The following is a 23,156-nucleotide window of genomic DNA, read 5'->3' as shown; positions in this document are numbered from 1 at the left end:
GGGTACTACTGACTGACCGAGACGGTCCCGCTGACCCAGGCCCTGTCCTTGGCTGACTGCTGCGCACGCAGTTCCACCCAGCGCCACTCGCGGCAGGGGCGGGGCTGTGAGCTGGCCCGAAAGGATTTGCCCAAGCTCGGCCGGCGGGCGGGGCCTGACTCCTCCCAGCCACGGCTAGCCACGCCCCCATATCCACGCCCCTGGGCCCGCAGGAAATAGGGGCGGGCCGCGGGCCTAGCGTGGCGGGAGGTGGAGCAGGGATGCGGCTGAGGCCAGAGTCCAGGAGGGCCTGGCTGCAGGGGAATGAAGCCTCCGCCTTCTTGGGTAGAATCCTTTAAATACGGGCTTGGGCCCAGGACTCGGGGTGCGGCGCCTGGGAGCCTTAGAGGGGCGTGCGGTGAGGGCAGATCAGACCGAGCAGGGCGCGAGTGCAGAAGCTGCGGCTGCGCGGCCCAGAGCGAGGAGCTGTCCGAGCCGTCGGAATAGGAGCGGTCGGTGCTTGGTCGTAGGTAAGCGCCTTTCCCAGGCTGGCCCAGCCGCCCCGTGGGGATGCTCCTGGGTCCCGGCGGGATGTGCAAGGAGCCAGGGGGATGTGCGCGCAGCTTCCATTCGCGCCTTGCGCTCGGTCCCGGGCTTCCAATCTCACGACCCTCGTCTCCTCTTCTGGGTTCTGGGCGGGAATCGTCTTTTGGATCTGCTGCCCAGGAGGAGGGCTAGCTTGGCTTTTTATTCAAGACTCGCGAGTTTTCCAATCGCTTCTCTTTCTATTTTTCCCCACTTTCCTACTTAAAACAAATGAGATTTCCCTGGCGCCTCTGAAACCCAAATATCCACCATAGGAAGTGGTCTTCTGGTTGGGGACCCCATTTTGGTCTCAGAATCGAAGTCTTTTGTTTGTGTTTGGGGTCTGCTCATATGGAGGGCTGCTGTTTTCCTCACGTCATTGGCCGCCCTAAAGAAACTAAAGAGAAAGTGAACCAGAGAGCCCTTTTAGGGCGAAATCCTAAGACATTGATTCTATCGTGACATCTGTATGAGCTGTCTTGGAATGCTTTGTTGGCCACCACACCGTATAAATGGCTTTATTTCATGTTAGGGAAGGCCTTTCTTGCGTTTTCAGGAGATCATGCTGTGTGAAACCTTGAAAAATTATACCTCTTTATATACAGGAAGATAATGGAGTAAGGTTGAGAATTTTGGTATATGAAAAAGGGGGATTCACTGAGAGGGAGCTTTTCAGGGATATACAGAGGAGTAGCTGTTCATTGACTGCCCTCAAAGACACAGTGAGCCTTTGAGTTTCGTCAAATCCCCTAAGAAATGGACAACAGTAGTCTGGTCTGTTTCTTGGGGGTGAGGGGGATGGGGAGGTAGGTGGGAGGGGCTGTTCTGGAAATGAAAGATCTTACTGTCTTCTCTGAGACGTGCTTTTCAGTACCCAGCATCTAGTCTAAGGTAAGTGGTAGACACCCGTTACTGAAAGGATTTCATTTCTTCTCCCATTGCTGTACTTATTTCTCTAACATAAAATCTATAATTAATAAGCATACTCCATCTTCTGTCTTGCCATTTCCACAGCTTTACATGGTACCCTATAGATAATAAGGTTAACAGATTTTCTTACTGATTGAATATTTTTCCTCTGTCAGGCATCTGTTACTGTTTAATTTTTGGAAATATCTAAGATGATGTGTGAAGTTGATGTATCCAGCCATAAGGTCTGTTGCCTTAGCTACTGGATAATTAGTTTTGGAACAGCCTGGTTTGCTGTGACTTTCCCAAAACGCAGAGGTAAAAAAACTCATTTCAAACTGACTTATTCAGTGAGCAAATATTCCCATTTCCCTGACAGCACAGTAGAGGGTCAGAAGGTACATAAAAGCAGAAATTGAAAATGAAATCAGAAGAGACTGTGTTGGGCAAATTATTTATCACTAACACTGTATCAAGCTCCATGTTAAAGCTTATTGGAGGTTTTGTTGAAACTCCCAAGTGGCAGTTTATTCAGACCTGCACAGATTGTACATCTAGCTTCTTCAGTAATTTCCCCATTGTCATCTGCAAGTTCATACTTCATGTGAAATAGCAACGTGGGGATAACCGAAAAAGTGGAGGGTAGCAAAGTAGACAGGAATGGGGTAGGCGCAAGTCTGAGTGTTTACCTTGTTATACAGATTTAATTTTTGAATCGTGAATTATTACTTATTCAAAACAAAAATAAATTTTAAATATTTCTTTATGCATTTATCACAAAGAATATTGCTTTCTTTCAGGGACTCAATTAGATCCCATATTTTGTTCATACTTACTATTTTACTAAAATTCCATTTTTTAATAGTTATAAAAAGTCATTAGAGATCAGACTGTGAGTTGATATCTGCAAATCATGGCTATGAAAGATTAATTTATAAGCCAGATTACTTGTTTGTTAATACAGACCGGGAACCTCAAGTGGGTTGGTCAGCTCATTCTCTTCCGACAGGGAAGTCTGCCCAGAGAACCAATGAAGATTAGAACATTGCTTAATACATGCCAAAGGGAATTGGATCATCTTAATTCTGTACTTCGTGTATCTTCTTTCATAATAGGGATATACTTGCTAGGCACTGTAATTAGATCCTGCCTTCCAGAGTACCTTCTCTGATCCATGCAGGAATATACTAACAAATTCTTAAACTCGCTGATTGCCATTTTCCTTCTCTTTGGAATCCATGAATGGGTTAGATCAAATGATGTCTGAGATTGGATTTAGTTTTTGGCAAGGACTAAAATTCTAAGAATCTGAACAGTTTGACAATTCTTGTTCTCATTACCGAATAAACTAACGTTCTTAGTATAACTCAGTCCCTTGTCACTCTGATTAGTGTGAATCGGTTCACCTAATGGCTTTTGAAAAACCTATCAAAATCTATGTAACAGCTTTGCTAACTACAAAAGTTACTTTCCTTTAACCATCTTATGGTTTCTGATTAAAGTTGAGATAGAATTTAAGATCATTGTCAAGAACCTGAAAATAAATCGCTGAAGCCAAATTGTGTAGGGAATATAATCTCAGAGGCCAATTCTGGACTTTGGAACTAATCTTAAAACCGATTATTTTAGTCTAAACCTATCATAAAGCTGACCTTTGTGTACTAGCATTTATTTAAGCTCGAATTGCATTGGTGTGTTCACCCTTGAATTTTCCCTCAGCAATCAAAGTTACCCTAATGTGTTAGAAGACTAAGTAAGGTTCTATTTTGCTTCCTGACTTTCTGAATTATAATCTTTGTGACTCTTCTCCAGTAATACCAGTTACAATAATTTTTTCCATGTTTCATGCTAGTACAGCCGAAAACAGGCTAGGTCATCCAGTTTTTGTTATTGTTGTTGTTGTTGTTTTGTGGAGGGAGTTAATTAGGTTTATTTATTTATTTATTTAAATGGAGGTACTGGGGATTGAACCCAGGACCTCATGCATGCTGAGCATATACTCTACCACTGAGCTATACCCTCCTTCTATTTTTTAAATCATTGCTTTCATAAATCTTATTGAGTGTCAATATAGGAAATCTTTCCAGATATTTGTCACCTTGACAGTTTTTATAAAGTGTGACGAATGTGCAGTGTGATCTCTTTACATTTTCTGTTTTCAGTAGTGAACAGTCCTACTGTTTCCCTCCTAGTACAGCCATGTTTGAAATTAAGAAGATCTGTTGCATCGGTGCAGGCTATGTTGGAGGACCCACGTGTAGTGTCATTGCTCATATGTGCCCTGAAATCAGGGTAACGGTTGTTGATGTCAATGAATCAAGAATCAATGCATGGAACTCCCCTACACTTCCTATTTATGAGGTAAACAATATTAAACAACACTTTGTTCTTATACTCTTTGTTTTGTTACTATTTTTGCTAAATTTATTTTTTATGTAAAAATCTATGACTGCAACTGATAAGAAATTAAATGAAAAGATCTAAATATACAATGTTATGAACATTATAATTATGATTATGTCAAATACGCTGAGGGAAAATGCCTGGAGAGAAGTATATCAAATATTAATAATGGTTGTATTAATACAATGAGGTTGTGAGTATTTTTTTCTCTTCTCTATTTTTTACTTTTGTCTGTTGGTATGGTTACCATATTGTAATAGTAAAATTTAAAAGTGGTATTCTGTAAGAATAAAATAAATAAAACTGGATGTTTATAAAATATAAATGTAAATGTTTATATATTCATGTAAGGCTATTATATTTTTGGATTATTGTATTTATATTAGGGAAACCTTGGATGAATAAATGATGTCTTTCATATTCAGTGTTTAGTATCCCAAATTTGTTTAATTGGAATTTTAAAATTTCTATGAACTTAAAGAATTTATAGTTAGGAAAATATGCCTTTATCTTATTATTAACTATTATTATTTATTGTTAAGTTACCAACTATTAAGCAGATTCCATTTTTTAAAATTTTCACTGTAAAATGAGTTCATGGTATTATGTTTTTGAATATTATTTGACAGTATTTACTAAAGTTGAAAATATGCATAGTTTGACCCAGAAATTCCACTCCTAGGTGTATATCCAACAGAAATACATTCATATATGCACTAAAACACAGGTATTAGCAGTGCCATTGATAATGACCCCAAATGGGAAACAACCTAAATGTTGTCAGCAAATGGATACATAAATTATAGTATGATCCTGCAATAAAATACTATACTGCACTGAAAAAAATCAATGAAACTACTGCTGCAGGCAGGCAACTACTATTTCTTTTTTTTTTAAATTGAAGTATAGTTGATTTACAATGTTGTATTAGTGCTGGTGTACAGCTTAGTGATTCAGTTGTACATATATATATTTTTCATTTTCTTTTTCATTAGAGGTTATTACAAGCTATTAAATATAGTTCCCTACTGTTAAACAACAGTAGGACCTCGTTGTCTAAAAAATATGGAATGCTTTATGAATTTGCATGTCATCCTTGCACAGGGGCCATGCTAATCTTCTCTGTAGTGTTCTGATTTTAGTACATGTGCTGCTAAAGTGAACACAGAACTACTATTTCTATTTGAAATCTGAAACTCTTTTTCCTGTGACTTCAGGGCTTTTAATTGTGTGTTCTACAGATATGGAAAACAAATTTGTCGTTACCAAAGGGGAGAGGAAAGACAGGAGGGACAAATTAGGAGTATGGGATTAACAGATACAAACTACTACATACAAGATAAAAGCAAGAAGGATATACTGTAGAGCACAGGGAATTATACCCATCATCTTGTAGTAACCTACAATGGAGTATAATCTGCAAAAATACCAAATGACTATGCTATAGACCTGAAACTAACACATACTGTAAATCAACTATAGTTCAGTATAAATAAATAAATAACAACCAAGAAACCTAAAATAGAAACAACAATAAGCCACAAAGGAACTGTGAGGATGATCTGAATTTCCCATGTAATAATCTTGTTGCTTTTTAAAAGTTAAAAGTTAAATTCTTCCAAAAATATAGTGTGTTCCTCATGGATATTGAATCCAGTTGGGATATGTAGTTAGAGTAAAAGAGTTAAGATCTAAAATGATTTTTTTTTCTATATCTTACTTGGGGAAATGAACTGTGCAACCCAATTATCCATTTCAAATGTATGTCAGGCCTTTGTTCCATTTTTATTTCTTTACTTTATATTGTAAAACTACTCTTGCACATTTTCTTGGCCATACTGATATATGAAATGTTATGTGAAATGTCAAACAGGAAGAACCATGAAAGAAGAAAAATGAATGGCAGGTTTAACTGGAGTTCACACTGCTTTCTGGATTCCTTTATTGAGTAGCTTATACATATCATTACTAGTTGTAATTTTATACTTACCTACCTTGGACAAAGCAAAGAAATATTTTTATTTCCAGAGAAATCTTAGATACCTTTGTAATCAATTTCCACCTTAAATCTGTATCCTATAATGCATTTTAAAATATACAGTGAAATTGATACTTGTTTTCAGTGGTGGTATAAAAATCTATGGCATCGGTTTTTCATTGTAAATACCAGGTTTTCATATCAGAAAGTCTTTTCATGACTAATATTTAACTCCTGATCACTGATAAAGAAATGATAACTAATGTGTATTTATAATATTTAATGAGTTCTTTTGAGTGCACAACCTTCTTGAGAGTTGTTCCACCCTCAGTCTACCTACTCTGAGAATCACAGAAATATTTAGAAGGAAAAATGATAGGATTTGATTGTTGATTATATAAGAAGGATGAAAGAGAGGAAGGAAGCTAGAATGATATTCAAGAATTCAGGGCTGAAGATGTAAAGTTAAGGTTACGCAGGTAGTTTAAAAAAAAAAAGATTATGCAGGTAGTAGTTAAAATTGGAGTAGTTGAGCTCTCCCAAGAAGAGCCTGTAGAGAGAACAGAGCATGGGTCAAGGACAGAACCCTGGCAAATGCTAATATTTGATGTTGAGTGGAGAAGAAAATGCCATAAAGGAACAATGAAGAGTAGTTCAGAGAAGGTGAACCAAAACCCAGAAGTATCGTAGTACAACCTCCATAAAGATACATGTCTTGATTATGAGTGACTAACACAGTGGCCAGTACTTAATAAATGCTCAACAAATATCTGCTGAATGAATGAATAAGCTGTCAGTTATGCCAGATATAGGAGAAATAAGATCCGAGACATATCCATGCAATTCGGTATTATGGGGGCCGTTGTAACTTTTACAAGAACGATCACAAATGGCAGGAGATTGAAGAAGTGAGAAAGTGTAGAAAAGGATTAAAAGTCTTCTTTTAAAAGGTTTAATTAGAAGGAAATAAAGGGGGTGGTCACTGCAGAGGGGCAGAGGGGAAAGTGATTTCATTTATTTATGTTCTTTTCTATGGTTGATAAAGGATCAAGCATGTTAGTAAACTACAGTAGACAAATCACATAGAGAAGGAAAGGTCAAAAGCTTAAGAATAAAGGGTCCAGTTGGTGGAATAAAGTCTAGAAAGATAGCAAAGGTGATGGGCTCCCAAGCACAAGTAGAGGGATTGACCTTGAAAGTCTCTTTCTCGGAGACAAGGAAGTAAACAAGGATGGATAAAGATACAGACAGTTTTGTTGGTGAGGACATGATATAAAAGACACTGACACATTGGTCATCTCAGCTGTCTGAACGTGGGAGGCAAGATGGTTTTGAAGAAGTTATAGTGGAGGTTGGAGCAGGAATCTCAGAATGAGAGGACAAGTGAAAAGATTATGAAGGCTACATTGAAAACCCAGCTAAATATACTTAGGGTAGACGAATTTATGTTCATTGTGGTTCTTTTCTTGTTTTATTGGCTTATGTTTTATGGGTCAAAACTATATTAGTAAAAGGGTAGTCATGTTCACTGCCTGAGAAGGAAATAGTAATGACTATCATATAAAATATGGTAATAAGATATTCAAGTTTTTACTCAGAAAACAGCACAGTAGATACTGTTAATATTTAACAATTAAAACATTTTTGTTTCGTGTTACCATATTTAATGCTTTTTTTAACTTTGTTCATTGAAAAATAATAACTACTTCCAAAAACCCAAAATGGATAATTTGCTGTGCTTCTTTTGAGTAACATTTTACAGTGTGAAAGGATTTGAGTTCTTCCATAAAAAATACCATGTAAATCTTAAATATTAATTATGATAATTATATAATGACTCTAATAAGAGGTAGAACCTATATCATTAATTATCTCTACATTTGTTTTGGAGATTTACAAATACCCCAGTGATTTTAACAGAATAATATAGTTATTCATTTTGAGGTGTTATTAAGACAAAAAAAAAAACCAGTATAAATTCTGCATTGCTCTGATTTTTAGGTGACTTTAATTTAAACATTAGGAAATTATATAGGATTGAATTAAATTTTCTCTGAAAAATTCCAACTCTGTAACCATTTACTCTCACTTTCTAGAATCTAGTTAAAATGATCAAGCAAACAGTTGTTATAATTGGTGACATTCATGGTATAGTGGTTCATGTATTTTGCTGGTTCTGTTGTACATTTTAGTTAAACTAATAGAAATTTGAATTTACTTTTACACTTTCTCCATTTGCTTATGTTAAAGTGCCTCAGAACCATGAAGAAAAGTGGATTATCTCTGGATATAATTCCAGACCTTTGGTCCCTGAAGTGGCTTTTTACTTTGCTGTATATGGTTTTCTGTATGTCCATAATATTGTGGATATTGTTTGAACCTTCTCCTCCAGGAGAGGAGAAGTTCTGTTTTGCTTTGGTTTTTAAGAATTCTTAAACATGTCCTTCCTCCCATGGTTTATTTGAATCAGGATGCAAATAAGATCCATATATTACAATAGATTTGTATCTCTTAAGTGTCTTTTAAGACCACAATATTTTAATCTCTCTTTCTTTCTCTGTTTTTCGCTTTAGTTTATTAATTGGAGAAACCAGGTTGTTTATCCTGTAGAAATTTTCAGTCAGGATTTTGCTGATTGAACTGATTTGATCAAATTTAGACTTGACTTTTTTGAGGGGGTGGGGAGCAAGAATACTTGTTAGGTGGTGTTGTATAGTTCAAAATTCTTTTTGGGGGGAGGGGAGGTAATTAGTTTTTTTCTTTCTTTTTTTTTTTTTTTTTTATATTTTAGTGGAGGTACTGGGGATTGAACCCAGGACCTCATGCATGCTAGGCATGCACTCTACCAGTGAATGATACCCTTCCCCCTTCAGAATTCCTAATAATATCTCCTGTTAAATTGTATGGGAAAAGTAGCACGTTTTTAATAGAAGTGTTTCTTATAATAGGACTTAGAAAAAATATATTTTCATGTATGTATAGAGTAATTATTGACTCACAACCAGTCTAAATGGCCTGTGTTCTATGACCTAAATTCTTGGGGGTAAAAACCTGTATTCATAATGACGATGCAAAATCAAATGTTTGCTTGAAATCACAAAAGACTTTGACTTTACTGCTGATTGTGTTGACACTTGGAGTTAATTGTTAACACTTATGAAACAGTCAGGTGCGTGGTAAACAGTGACATGCGTTTAACTGATCTGCTTTAATTGTGGCAGGATCAATTTTGCTTTGTTTGTTGTGTCCCATCATGTACACTTGATGGTCTTTGGTACCAATATGATCTTTGATTTTTCTACAGAGGTGTTATTTGAGAGCAAATCTAGACCTTTAAATTATAGCATGAGCTTCCTCTTAACGAATGTAATCCTATACTATTGTCTTATTTCATATTACTGATAAAATGTATGTACAACTTCTTTTCTTTTCCCTTTTTAGCCAGGACTAAAAGAAGTGGTAGAATCCTGTCGAGGAAAAAATCTATTTTTTTCTACCAATATTGATGACGCCATTAAAGAAGCTGATCTTGTGTTTATTTCTGTAAGTATTTTCCTTTGCTGTGTGAGTTTTAATGTATTCTTGTCTATATAGAAGTTTCATTGAATTCTAACAGTCAATCTATTGGTATTAAGCCACAGCATTACTTAGTATAGAGTTGTCCAGTTGAATTTTGGTTATCACTAACTTTTTATCCAACACTTTACCAAACCCTATAATCATCTGGTAACTTCAGATCATTGAACAAATAAATTCAAAGAAAGTTCTAGTCTGAGATCTAGAGTTAGAAAGCGCTGGTAATGTGTGAACACAGTGGGTGATAGTATATATATTTCATCATTTCTTGTTTCCACTGCTTGATGGAGGTGACGTAAAAAGAATCAGATAAAGTTTGCTTGTAAACTTATAGGCATCTCCTATCTAGATGCATTTATGTTCTGAAAATCATTTTAAATTGTTTAGAACTTGGTTAGGTTGTTAGGCTAGTCCACAGACACCTGCAGCTCATAGCTAAACTGTTGTACCTTTGTGATGAAAAAAGTAGAATCAATGCTTGGGAGTACATTCTGGTAGTCTAATATTTGAACCTCAAGATAATTTTTTTCTTGCTGCTCTGGTAACCATCTATTCAAATATTCTGTGTGATAGTATAGTTATAACCAATTGGTGGCTGAGCTGGGATGTTATATGACTCTAGACGTTTAGGACCTTAAGGAATAAAGGGTAAGCCAGTGGTGTGAGCTTTGCCTGGGTTCCACAGAGCATAGATGCTGTTGAATTGACTATGCTTTGAGACAAAAGCAGTGCTGTGAAGATATGTGAACTCCAAAGGAAGTAGTAATGAAGCCCATAGTGAAAGTGTGTCATGAATTCAGTCTCTCCTTTTGGCTTCCCTAATTACTTCAGAGAAATTAGTGCCACTTCTATGACTCACCTACCCAGTCGCTACTTAATTCTTGCAGAAGGTTAGGGTAGAGGCATAGAAAAGGAGACATTATTTTGGAGTATCTAGATGCTTGGAGAAAATCAAGAAGTTACCTTAGTCTAATATTTGGATAACCAGATCCTGGAATGGGATTTTCATAGGGGAAATTTTCAGTTAAAAAAATTTTTTGTTTAAAGAATCTATTCTTAGGCAATAGAGTCTTCCTTAGTCTGATCTAGCACAGATAGCTGATTTTACACTTGTTTCTCTGCCAGTCTAGCCTGAGCTGCCTTGAATCTTTTCAAGCTATTATTTTATGTGCCTATTAGGGTAAATTATTATAGTATTACTCTCTAGATTTGCTTTTTCTTTTCTTTTTTAAATTTACATGTATACTTTTCACTGTGGAAAATAACAAACTTCTACAAAAGATGAAAACAACAATATAGTGAACCCCTGTCTACCCATCCTGCATTCTCAGCAGTTATCATGGCTGGTCTTGTTTTATTTACTTCTTCTCTCCATTTCCTCCCACTCCAGCTTAATTTCTGGGTAGGAATCGTTTTATACTATCGAATCAGTTTTTTTTTTTTTTGAGATAAAAGGATTTATTTTATAAGACACAAAAATCAAAAAGGAAAACATTAAAATTTAAAACTTTTTCTAAAAAAAAGTAAAACGCAAGTAATAAAGATTAATATTTGAAATATATAAAGAAAATTTTTAAGTCAATTTTTAAAAGGGACAAAGAGCCCAACCAAAATATGAGTAAAGACTATAAACAACCAATTTACAGAAGAACCCTGAATATCCAATATGCATATGAAGATGTCTGGGTCTCACCAGTTACCAGTATTCATCTGAAACAAAGAAATGCAGTGGAACCAGTTTTCAAGTGTTATCTTCAGAGCTCCTTTATCTGGGCAAGCCGTCTGATCATCTGTCTGCCTGTTCTCTGGCCTGTTTAATGTTATCCCATCAGCCGTCTTTGCCATTCTGTACTCCCTTACACCCTGACTTCCACATCTAAGTCTTTTCCTAAATTGTTCCATGCATACAAACAACTTTTTCCTCCTGCTTTTCACACTTCAACTCAATCTTCATGTTTCGATTTATTTTGGCTTGATTCCTTTATTTAGTCTCCTGTTAAGTTAGGAGCTTGTCAAGAGAAGAAAATTGGTGCTACTGACTGGTTCGAAAATTATTCCTATTTAGAATTTTAGACTTTTCAGAGAACGTTTATTTTTATGAGAGCTCATGTGTTAGATTTTAGAGAGCATGTTATCCTCATTTTCCAGTGAGTTCATTGAGGTCATTGAGGCAAAGGCAGCCACACTTCCCTGAGGTTTTATGATACACCTAAGCCAAAACTAAGTGCCTAGATGCTGGACTCATGATTTATTTTTCTATTTTGACAGTCTTTGTCTACATAGTATTCTGTATCCTGAAGATGCTAGATAATTTCTAGCTTTAATGAGCCAAGAAAGCATTTGCCAATGATACTGCAAACATTTTTGAAAACCTGTTGATATAGGTCTATAAAAAAGAAGAGTGAAAAGGAGTTTAAAGTTTGGTTTTAAAGACCAGGATAATATATTACATACCACCAAGAGAGGAAGAAAGAGAAAACTTATATTTCAAACTGTGAACTCCTTTCGGAGTCTCTCATCTTTCTATCTGCAGGCTTAGCTTCGAACCTGCCTGCCTGGTTCTGACACATATACAGTAACTTCTCAACAGCAATTTATTGAATGAGTTTTCCAGGTGCTTCATGCTGTTCCCTCTGGTATTGTATTTATGAAATGTAGTATTTCAATGGAACTAATAGAGGGTGGAATCAGGGCTACTCATGGTAGTTAACTTCACACTTGACTAGTCAGTTGATGGTCCAGGGCATGTCGTGAAATGAGGGAATATCTCACCAATCCTCTGTTCTTAATCCCATATACTCTCATCAGGTGAACACTCCAACAAAAACCTACGGAATGGGAAAAGGCCGTGCAGCAGATCTGAAGTATATTGAAGCTTGTGCTAGACGCATTGTGCAGAACTCACATGGGTACAAAATTGTGACTGAGAAAAGCACAGTCCCAGTGCGGGCAGCGGAAAGTATTCGCCGAATATTCGATGCAAACACAAAACCCAACTTGAATTTACAGGTATGAAAAAAAGAAGCATTAGAATCTTGTTCTTCTTATGTAAATATCCATGCTGTAAAGTTGTCCATATATTTTTTTTAATGGGGGAGAGATAATTAAGTTTATTTATTTCTTTATTTAACAGAGGTGCTGGGAATGGAACCCAGGACATCGTGCATGCTAGGCATGCACTCTGCCGCTGAGCTATACCCTCCCTCTAAAGTTGTCCATAATTAATGCCAGCTTAAAACTTTCCTTTGCTTTGGTATTCTAGGTGCTATCCAACCCTGAGTTCTTGGCAGAAGGAACAGCCATCAAGGACCTGAAGAACCCAGACAGAGTCCTGATTGGAGGGGATGAAACCCCAGAGGGCCAGAGAGCTGTGCAGGCACTGTGTGCTGTGTATGAGCACTGGGTTCCCAGAGAAAAGATCCTCACCACTAATACTTGGTCTTCAGAACTTTCCAAACTGGTTGGTATATAGCACTCAACTCTTTATTAAATTTAAAGCTGAGGACTTACTTCTCTTAACCCTGATTAGCTACACAGGTACTTTCTTAATATTAATAAAAAGGTATGTTTTTGAAGATAATATTCTTGTACATTATGAAATAATTTTCACAAGGGGGATCAAATATTTGGGTATAAAATATCCTGTAATATGTAAGAGAAAATAGAACTTTACATTACAATAGTAATTTAAAAGATCACTCTTGCCCTTCTTTTACTTTCTTAATCATCTTTCTTCTCTAATTTAAAACATCTTCCCGTCTCAGCCCATCCATTGCCTCCTCAAACTAAGCCCATCAGTAACTTTTATATCTCCCTCAGTAATTTGCATCAACTCAATGAAATATAATGCAGAAGTATACAATTCCTATTTTAGCTCACCATAGTCTTCCTTTTCTTTTTTTTTTTTTTAAGGCAGCAAATGCTTTTCTTGCCCAGAGAATTAGCAGCATTAACTCTATAAGTGCCCTCTGTGAAGCAACAGGAGCTGATGTAGAAGAGGTGGCAACAGCCATTGGAATGGACCAGAGAATTGGAAATAAGTTTCTGAAAGCCAGTGTTGGTAAATTGAAAAAATTTCTGTAATTAAAAGTAGGTTTATTTAGCTAGGTCTCTAACTTTAAGGAAGACTTTGCTTAGCTTAACTCCCTTAAAATAAAATAATGATTCCATTATACATGTAGCCTCAGCCTATTAATTTATATTGTATAATAATTACTGACTGATTAGTAGGATAAACATAGGTCAGTGTTTTAGGAGGATTATATTAGTATTTAGTTAGAACATTTAGGACAAGTAAGTTTGGGAGACCACATAGGATATGTTGTTACACTTTACTGAAGCAAGTAAGGAAAAATTCCCTATCATTTGCTTTTCCTACTAATGCAGTTTTGGAAATGCAGCCTTGGTGAAATACAGTTGATCCTCATTATTTGTGGATTTCATATTTGTGAATTAGCCTACGTGCTAAAGTTTATTTGTAACACCAGCGTCAGTGCTCATGATGCTTTTGTGGTCGTTTGCAGGCATGAACAGAGCATTAAAAATTTTGAGTCACCCAACACATACATTCTCAGCTGAAGATGAATAAGGCAATAATGTTATTTTCTTGTTTCAGCTCCCACAAAAAACATTTTGCTTTCTGTGGTTTATTTCTTGCCACATTTTTTGCATTTTTGTGTGATTCCACTGTTTAAAATGGCCTCCAAGCATATTGCTCAAGTTTTGTCCAGTGTTTCCAAGCACCAGAAGGCTGTGATGTTCCTTACAGGGAAAATACATGCTGTTTAATAAGGTTCATTCAGTCAGGCATGAGTTACTAGTGCTGTTGGCTGTGAGTTCAATGTTAATCCATCAATCATATTTTAAAATGTGTCTTTAAACAGAAACACACATAAAACAAGATTATGTGTCGATCAGTTGACAAAAATGAGACCAGAAGCTCGCAGGCACCTAATGCTGTCTTTTCCCTAGGAACAATGCTTTAGTATATGCTAATTCAACGTTTGTGGCAGATTTGTAGAACATAACTATTGGGCTTAAGGAGAACTATTTTTGGATATAAGTTAATAAGGTTGATGTCAAGGTAAATAGAGACTTTTAGAGTTTGGGCCATAGGGAGCCCTTCCTATATTTTTGGGACCTCATGCCATTTCCTAGCCTTTTAAATCTTTCTGATATTTTCTTCTAGTGACCATTTAATAAAAATAGCTACTATTTACTGAAGGCATATTATACATCAAGTTTTGAACCAGCACTTTATATTATTTATTAATCCTTACAACTTATTACAGAGGTGCTGGTATTTACATTATAGAGATGATTAAGGATCAGAGGTAATTTTTATAACTTGCTCAAAGTCATACAACTAATGAGTTCCTGATTCCAAAGCTCACGTCCACCTTCACTGTACAGTGCATTGTGCTAGAAAAGAGGTGGGCAACGATAGCCCTCAGGTCAAAACTGGCCCACAGCTTATTTGCTTATTTTTGTAAGTAAAGTTTTATTGGAACATAGCTATGCCCATATGATTGCATATTGTCTGTGACTGCTTTTGAGCTACAAAGGCAGAGTTGAATAGTTGTGCCAGAGACATTATGGCCCATAAAGGCTAAAATATTTACTATCTGGCCTATAAAAGTTTGCCAGCTGTATGGTAGAATTAGAGATGTGGGGCAGTGATACCAGATGAATAAGGGAAAAAATAGAAAATATCACCATAATAAAACTTTAGCTAGAAAACTCTTTGGAAATTATCTATAGGGTTGATTGGTTGCTTGCAAATTTCACACAATTTATAAACCCACTGATTTTCCAACATCCAAATTTTATCATTAAAAATCCTAGCATAGGCTGATTAGTATGACAAAGAAATTTGTTACATGATTCAGTTGTGTGGTTCCTAAATGAAAATATTGTCTTTTTTTTTTTCTTTATTCAGGTTTTGGTGGGAGTTGCTTTCAAAAGGATGTTCTGAATTTGGTTTATCTCTGTGAGGCCCTAAATTTGCCTGAAGTAGCTCGTTATTGGCAGCAGGTATTAATCTTTAGAGTCAACAAGTTATGATTAACTTCTAATTAAAACATGTTACTTTATCAAATGTTTTTGATAGGATTAATTTTTTTCCAGGTACTCATTATTATATTCAGTTTGTTCATTTTAGGTTTATTTATTGGGCTTCTGTGTTTATAATTTGTGTTTTTTGGTAATCAGCTGTGATGGAAGTTTATGATAAAACCAGTATTCCTTCAATTTTATGACTAAATTTGGAGTTAGAGTAAAGCAAGAACTGCCACTTTCAATTATAATTCTTCTCTATCTTGAAAGGCGTAAGATAAAAGTAAAGGAAGAACCTGTATTGTAATGCTTCCAAATGGTTGAAATTTGTTTTGTCTCTTCCCAGATTCACAGAGCTAAGATTAGAGACCCTTCTCAAGATGGAAATAGAGTTAATATTTATTGAGTGCTTCAACTCTGTGCCAGGCACCCTTTTAAGCACTTTACATGTAGTATCTTAGTTCTCATCATTAATATTATCCCCAGTTATAGACGAGGAAGCTGAGGCTTAGCGATGTTAGTAATTTGTTCAGGATACCAGCCAGTGTTCATACCTTTTGTAAATATTTTTTCCCCAAGTCTATGGTTTTTCAGATTTTGGCAGTGAGTGGGAATGTAAGAAAATGCACATTTTCAGGGAAATGTACACTTTTAAGTTTATTTCACTCAGTCCATTATGTTGGCTTTATCTTACTGTCCATTGTAGGGAAAATGCAGATAAAGACTTGGTTTTCCAACACTTTGGACTCACTTCCCAAGCTCTCAGCCTCTGAGACAGCTTATAGAAGCTTAGAGCCTTAAATAAAATTCATTCCTTATATTCATCTAGTCACCAATATGTCATCTTGTTTATAAACTCTTAGGAGAATAACAGATTAGGCAATCTGACACTTTTATGCATAACATTGAATTACAAACTTTGCCAGATGTTCGTGGTGTTATGGCTCATCCAGAGGCAGCTATAACTTTGTGCATTGTCTTGACTATTCTCTGTTCATTTTCTACTCACACTCAGTTTTGGTGAGGGGTCGGGGGTAAGTGTATGAGGGAGTACTTTGGGATTTAATTGCTTCCACAGGCTTTGGAGAAGTTGGCTATGGAGAACACTGTGTTCTGTTTGCCTTTTTTAGGCTGGCCTCATGGCTGGACCTCAGATGGGACTGAAAGCAGCTGTGCTCCCTCCCTTTACATCCGTCCCAGCCTGATGCATGGGAAGTTAAGCCAAATGAAAATTAAAATTATCAGGATGGCTATAAGGAAGGGGGGTGGATGATGGGTAATTCTTTTTTTTTTCCCCCATCTGTAGATACTGAATAGGTTGGTTAATCTTTGCCTCCTGTTAATTTATGAGGCTTGTATTCAGACAAGAATACTCACCATGAAGCCGTGAGCAGTGTGTGGCACAGGCTGCACCTCTTAACTGATCACTGCATAATTGTACATGTGATTTCAGGTCATAGACATGAACGACTACCAGAGAAGGAGGTTTGCTTCCCGGATTATAGACAGTCTGTTTAATACCGTGACTGATAAGAAGATAGCTATTCTGGGGTTTGCATTCAAAAAGGACACTGGTGATACAAGGTATCAGTTCATTAAAATACTTCAACCTTTTTGAGAATGTGAACTCCTCTCTGATTTTTGTGATGGTGGATGTGTGTGAAATACATGTATGTATGAAGTATAAAGAATAAAAATGAAGTGAGCAGCCATATCCTCACAAGAAATAGAATCTTACCCGGTACGATTAAACCCCTTAGGTATTAGAATATGTGCCATTTAAGAGCTTAGCAATACTGACTTTTTTTCCCTTCAGAGAGTCGTCTAGTATATATATCAGCAAATATTTGATGGATGAAGGTGCACACCTCCATATATATGATCCGAAAGTACCAAGGGAACAAATAGTTGTGGATCTTTCTCATCCAGGAGTCTCAGAGGATGACCAAGGTAAGTAAGGCTTTGTGTCTCATGTGTCACTTTGAGTTTGGGCCCCCAAACTTGTTTGTTCTCTAGAAACCTTTGATAATTCAGTTTGTATCATTTATATCATTGGTAGGCCCTCTTTTCAAACTCATTTCTTTAAAATTAAACTCTCAGACATTGCTTCCATCAACTTTGATTTCAAGTAATCAGCTGTGGGTTAGTCTAATGATTTTCCAACATATTCTAAAAAGCCCCAGAGATTCTAAGGAGATGCTTCTGGGGCAAGATTAGGGGTACTTCAGGCTCCCTACCACTATCCTCACTCACACTTCAACCAGACTTTTCCACTCTGTCAGACCTCCAACTCCCACTGCAATCCCAGTGTTAAAATGCATAATTTCAAATCACTCCTTTCTTATTCCAATTTTTTGTTGGATTGTTACAGTGGCCCGGCTTGTGACTATTTCCAAGGACCCCTATGAAGCATGTGATGGTGCCCATGCTGTTGTTATTTGCACTGAGTGGGACATGTTTAAGGTGAGGTGACATACATGAGATGAAGGAGGGTTTTAGAGGTGTTCTAGTATCAGTTGGGGTTGAGTATGTACGTGTGCATGTATGTGCTCTGATTGTTTCTTTGGTTCTGTCTTTACAGGAACTGGATTATGAACGCATTCATAAAAAAATGCTGAAGCCAGCCTTTATCTTTGATGGACGGCGTGTCCTGGACGGGCTCCACAATGAACTACAAACCATTGGCTTCCAGGTAAGCATGACCCTGGATTGGTTTTGTTCCATTTGTTTGGTCATTTGCTTTTTTAAAGGCTTTGAGTTTTAGAATTTTAGTATTTTCTCATTTAGCAATAACATAACTGTGGGGCAACATGTCAGTCAATTCTCTGGGAATCTCTGGGGTATTTGTGAATTAGTCCACTCCCTCCTTAAATTTATGATCTAAAGGTCATTCAGTATGGGTCTCTCTTACGTAGTATCTAGGAAGTCATCAGTTGCCTATCATATAGGGGCAAGATATGCCTTGCCTTGCCTCATATAAATGTCAAGTAAGAAAATAAATTACAAATCAAAATTTTTTTTTTCCTGGAGCCTCCAAAGCTGCTCTGCAGAACTGTCTGCATCACACTGACCCCCTCAGAAGCCAGGTCACTTATTGCTATGTGAATGTTTTGAAAAGTACAGTACTCAGTATAATTGTCACATGTTGGTACAGGATCCTGGACCCTGAGTGCTCAGCACTGTGCTGGTGCTGGGAGAGGTCTGAATGAGGTGCGAGAGATGCAGGGGCTCCAGCCCTCTTCTGATTCAGGGTTTGTCAGCTAATTATGGAACATTTAGAGCGCTGACCGAAACCTGAACAGTATGTTTGATGTTGCATCTATTTCAGTTCTACCAGGGGCCCCAAAAATGTTAAGAAAAGGAGCTACTTTCCATTTCCTCAGAGCAGTGTGGACATGGAGTGGGAGGCTTGGGGGGATGTCAGGGAGGATAAAGAAATCTGCCAGGAGGTTGCATCAGCACGGTCCCCAAGCAGAGCAGCGCAGGGCTGTGTTCAGAGCTGGCTGTGTGCGTCTGCTCGACACCAGCTGTCTTGGAGAGGTACTGAGAAGGCCCCTTGTGCTGTTCGAAGTATTTGATCTGGTTCTCTTGTCACTGACTTGTTGAAGATCCTTATTTAGAATTCAGTGCCCATTTCTCATTCATGAGAGATTAACTTACAGCGAAACTCAGATGGCATCCTTGTCCGTGCACACTCCGGCAAGGACCCTGGGGGCTCTTCTGTCCCAGCCCTCCTTAGTGAGTTAACATGATTGTTTTTCCCAGTCATGACTGAAACTCAGCAAGGTTTTTTTGTTTGTTTGTTTTTTAAGATTATCTGCAGGCACAGACACATTTTCTCTTATTCCTGTTTTACTCATCAAAAGGAGAAGATACGTAGAGGATATACATTAAAATGAGTTTGAGTTCTTATAAAAGAACTTATAACTTAACTTTTGCTAGCAAGGATTAAAAAAAATTAGGATGGAATCACTAAAGAAAGTGTATTTACAAGTCACTAAATAAGATTTATAATTGATTATTGTATAATTGATCAATACGAAGCAAAAACCCTTTGTGGTATGAGTCAGAATTAGATATTATTTTTAATTAAAAAGACATTTATGAAAATTGTGTAGTATATTTAACTCTGCTGTAGAGAGGAGATAAAGCTATGACTATTAAAAAAGGAGTGTCTTTAAAGATAAGACTGATGATTTTGGATAGCAGGGAAAAGATTTAAAATGTAATATGCAAAATGAAAATTCACTACCATTGATTTATTGAAGGCTAACTTCTTTTCTGCCAGACACTTTGCTGAGCACTATCTAGTTGAATTCTTACCACAGCCTTTTGAGGTAGGTGGGTAACACCACTCACAAATGAGGAAGAAAGACCTTAACAAGTTTAGGAAACACAGCAGTTATCAGTCAGGATTCCAACTGGAGCCTTTTTAGACTCTGAAACCCGAACTTCTAAAAACTATGCTGTTACAGCTTGTGCAAGTTATTTTAGAATAAGGAAAACAGACATTAGAATAGTGTTGGAAAGAATGTGAATTAACATTCTGGTCTGCAAGGTAATCACATAAATAAGCACAAATATGTAGTACATAATTAAGAGTTTTGATAAATGCTGTCAAATTGTATTCCAGAAGGGTTGTGGAATTTTATAGTCCCATTAGCAATATAAAAAAGAGATGGAAAGTGTGTATGTGTATTTGTGTATACTTGTGTTTATATACATAAATTATATATATAATTTATACATATAATATATAATCTGTGTGTGTTTCTTCTAGTAAGGTGACATACTACTTAGCTTAGGTAACTATACTGAAGTAACCAGCTATAATAATAAATAAAACCTAAAATTGTAACGGCTTAACATAATAAAAATGTGCTTTTTGCTCATTAAAAAACAATCTGGTCTGTTTACTGCTTGCGTGTGTGCTACTACGATGGTAGTGGCATATGCCTGCCTACTCTGAACGGGTCTGGTGCTGAGAATGACAGGAGTGAGCGTGTCTAGATACGAATATGAAAAATGGAGTGTAGACTGGTTCTAGAAACATAAAAATTTGGAAGGAACTAAAGATCTTTCATATTAACCCAGACAACTTGAGAAACTTCTGCTTTAAAAAAAAAATCACTTAGGTTTTCCTCCTTATTATACTGCACTATAGAGATTTTACATTTATGTATTGTAATTGTTAGTAATTTTCTCTCTAAAAAGATTAAAAAAAATTTTTTTCCCCTCTAGATTGAAACAATTGGCAAAAAGGTGTCTTCAAAGAGAATTCCATATGCTGCTTCTGGTGAAATTCCAAAGTTCAGTCTTCAGGATATACCGAACAAGAAACCCAGAGTATAAACATTGCCATTTTTATCTGTAATTTTTTTGGTACTTTAGGATAGCAAATATTTATCTGATATTCAATGGTAAATGAACCAAGTGCTTTTAAGGAAACAAAACTATTTTTTTAATAATCACATTTATACTAGTTGTATGGGAATTAGCGTATCTGGTAATTATGAAACTAGAATTTTTTTACATATTTTTATAATATTGTTACCTCAGTGATTGGATGAGTAGAAAATAATCATGTTGGTTTTAATGGTGTTGATTTTTGTAAAATTAAACTTTAAACACTTTTTACTTTATAAAATGTCTTTAGGCAGCAGTTTAATATCACATTTTAATGGGAACGGCACTCTTGTTTTTCTGATCATTTATTTACTTGTCATTAAATACGTATTTTAAACCATAAAATTGCTATGTTAAATACTAAGCTACACCTGTTGACTTTTCCAAAGTGTCAGGGAAATTTAGAGATTTCTGGATTAATTGAGTGAGGTGGCCTCCACTGCCATTTCTTGTCTCTCTGAACTTAGAAGGATGCAGTGGACAGAATGAGGTCCAACTTTTCCCCCCTGTGCTTCCACATTAGAAGTGACCCTACAAGTATCATTTGGTTATTGTTCCTTTGCTCCTTTTGTTTTAATGAACTGCATCGTTTTTTTTTCTCAGTCCAAAAAGATCATCACTGCCCATTTCCAATCAATCAGTAAGACTAAAAGGCAATTTTTTTTAACATGAGATCATGTGGTGAAATGAAAATTTACTTCAGTCCTCTTCACTTCTCATTTATCCTCACAGATCATTAGTTTTTTGGTCCAAGAGCCAAAAATATGTGTTACCTTTACTTTGCATTTTATTCCTGTAATTCACTGCAGTTTCCCCCTTTGCCTTTAAGTAATAAAAACAGTATAATCTCATATATAAACTTAAAGAAGTAGATATTACAAGTTATGTATGGCATAATCCTGAAATAAGAAATTTTGTGTTTTCATCTGCTTTTTTTCTTGTCTCTTGTTGACTTTGATTTTCTCTTGTGTTTATCATTATTGAAATATGTCAGATGTCCCTTTGATGCTTGTGCTCCGCTGAGAGTGTACAAATTGTATTAAACAGATGCAAGTCTCATCCTTTAGGAATTTTGAGGTTCAATAAGAATCTAGAGAGATAAAGATGAGGACAGAGACATCTGTACAGATATCAAATACATAAATAAAATACTCTGTATCAGCCACTGTGTGGGTGTATTTTTTGTCTAGTACATGTAACTAATGAGTCATGACAGTCTGACATTAAATAGGAAAATATCACTCCTTACTTTTTTGAGAAAAGGGCATTACATTGTTCTTTTAAATGATGCAAGAAAGGGAGGGAATTTAGCAAATAGACTAGGTATCAGCAAATTAAAGCTCATGGGCCAAATCTAGCTAGCTGCCTGTGAGCTAAAGATGTCTTTTACATTTTTACATTTCATTTTAAGTGGTTATATAAATTGCTATCTGGCCCTTTAAGACAAAAGTTTGCAGACCAGAGAACCAGAAGCAAAACACCAGAAAGAGACAAACACCAGAGTATTTGAACATAGATGAGCCATAAGACTGAAGTGAGGATGAGCTTATTAGTTAGAATTTGCTTTACATTTCTGCTTGAAAATATTCTTGTATTCTGTTTAATAACCTTATATTAAAGGGATTATAACCCAAAGATGTCTTGCCTAAAGGAGATAAAATTAGGCACTGGTTTTAAGTTGCAGGATCTGTCAGTGCCTAGGATTGATAAGTAAATAGTTATGCGTAAAATACACTAATTAAAAGGTAGGAGAATTGGTAACTGAGGGAAAATACAAAAGACATTTCATAGAGCCATGTAAACTGGCTATAATGGGGGAAAAAAACCCCAGTAACTGGGCAGGTAACTTAAACAGCAATTTGAGGCCTTTGTGTGAAAAGTTGAAAGAAGATGGTTAGCCTTGTTTTCCCCTATTAAGGAAATTAAAGACCGTGTGTTTTTAAAAGTTGATACAAGATATCTATTTTTATTAGCTAATATTTTATGTGAGATTATTAACTAGTACTTAAAATCAAAAATAATACATGGACATGGTTTTAAAAAATTCAAATAGATACAAAAGGGTATGTAAGAAAGTAAAATCTCTCTCCTACAGTGTGTTCTCCAGAAATTATGTTATTCAACTTAAGACTTCCAGCTTTAAATCCTGATTGCATTACTTATTAGCAAGTGATATCTTGGCTAAGTTACCCAAAAGCCTTATTTTCCTCATCTATAAAATAGAGATAATTCATCCCTAACTCAAAGTTGTTATGTGGATTACATG

General features: G+C 36.2%; 1 protein-coding gene and 1 non-coding gene across 6 annotated transcripts; one reads left to right on the top strand and one right to left on the bottom strand.

Annotated features, from left to right (window-relative positions):
- The first annotated feature begins 201 nt into the window (after window positions 1-201).
- Window positions 202-22,055, top strand: UGDH (UDP-glucose 6-dehydrogenase). Of its 5 annotated transcripts, XM_032496029.1 has the most exons (13): window positions 202-509; window positions 1,650-1,791; window positions 3,671-3,834; window positions 9,296-9,397; window positions 12,239-12,439; window positions 12,693-12,890; window positions 13,343-13,490; window positions 15,369-15,463; window positions 16,938-17,068; window positions 17,301-17,434; window positions 17,856-17,947; window positions 18,066-18,176; window positions 20,726-22,055. In XM_032496029.1, the coding sequence occupies exons 2-13, from the start codon at window positions 1,686-1,688 to the stop codon at window positions 20,834-20,836; spliced, it is 1,593 nt and encodes a 530-aa protein (XP_032351920.1). In that variant the 5' UTR covers window positions 202-509; window positions 1,650-1,685; the 3' UTR covers window positions 20,837-22,055. The 5 variants fall into 5 exon arrangements, with proteins under 5 accessions (XP_032351920.1, XP_032351935.1, XP_032351922.1 ...); XM_032496044.1 differs by lacking the exon at window positions 1,650-1,791; XM_032496031.1 differs by lacking the exon at window positions 1,650-1,791 and having other exon boundaries at window positions 3,636-3,834.
- LOC116659419 lies at window positions 4,936-5,042 on the bottom strand. Its single transcript, XR_004314798.1, has one exon. It is a non-coding gene; the product is annotated as a U6 spliceosomal RNA (small nuclear RNA).
- Window positions 22,056-23,156: the final 1,101 nt, after the last annotated feature.

Source organism: Camelus ferus, chromosome 2 (assembly GCF_009834535.1).
Source record: "Camelus ferus isolate YT-003-E chromosome 2, BCGSAC_Cfer_1.0, whole genome shotgun sequence".
Taxonomy (NCBI): Eukaryota; Metazoa; Chordata; class Mammalia; order Artiodactyla; family Camelidae; genus Camelus; species Camelus ferus.
This window is presented reverse-complemented; position numbering and strand designations above follow the sequence as displayed.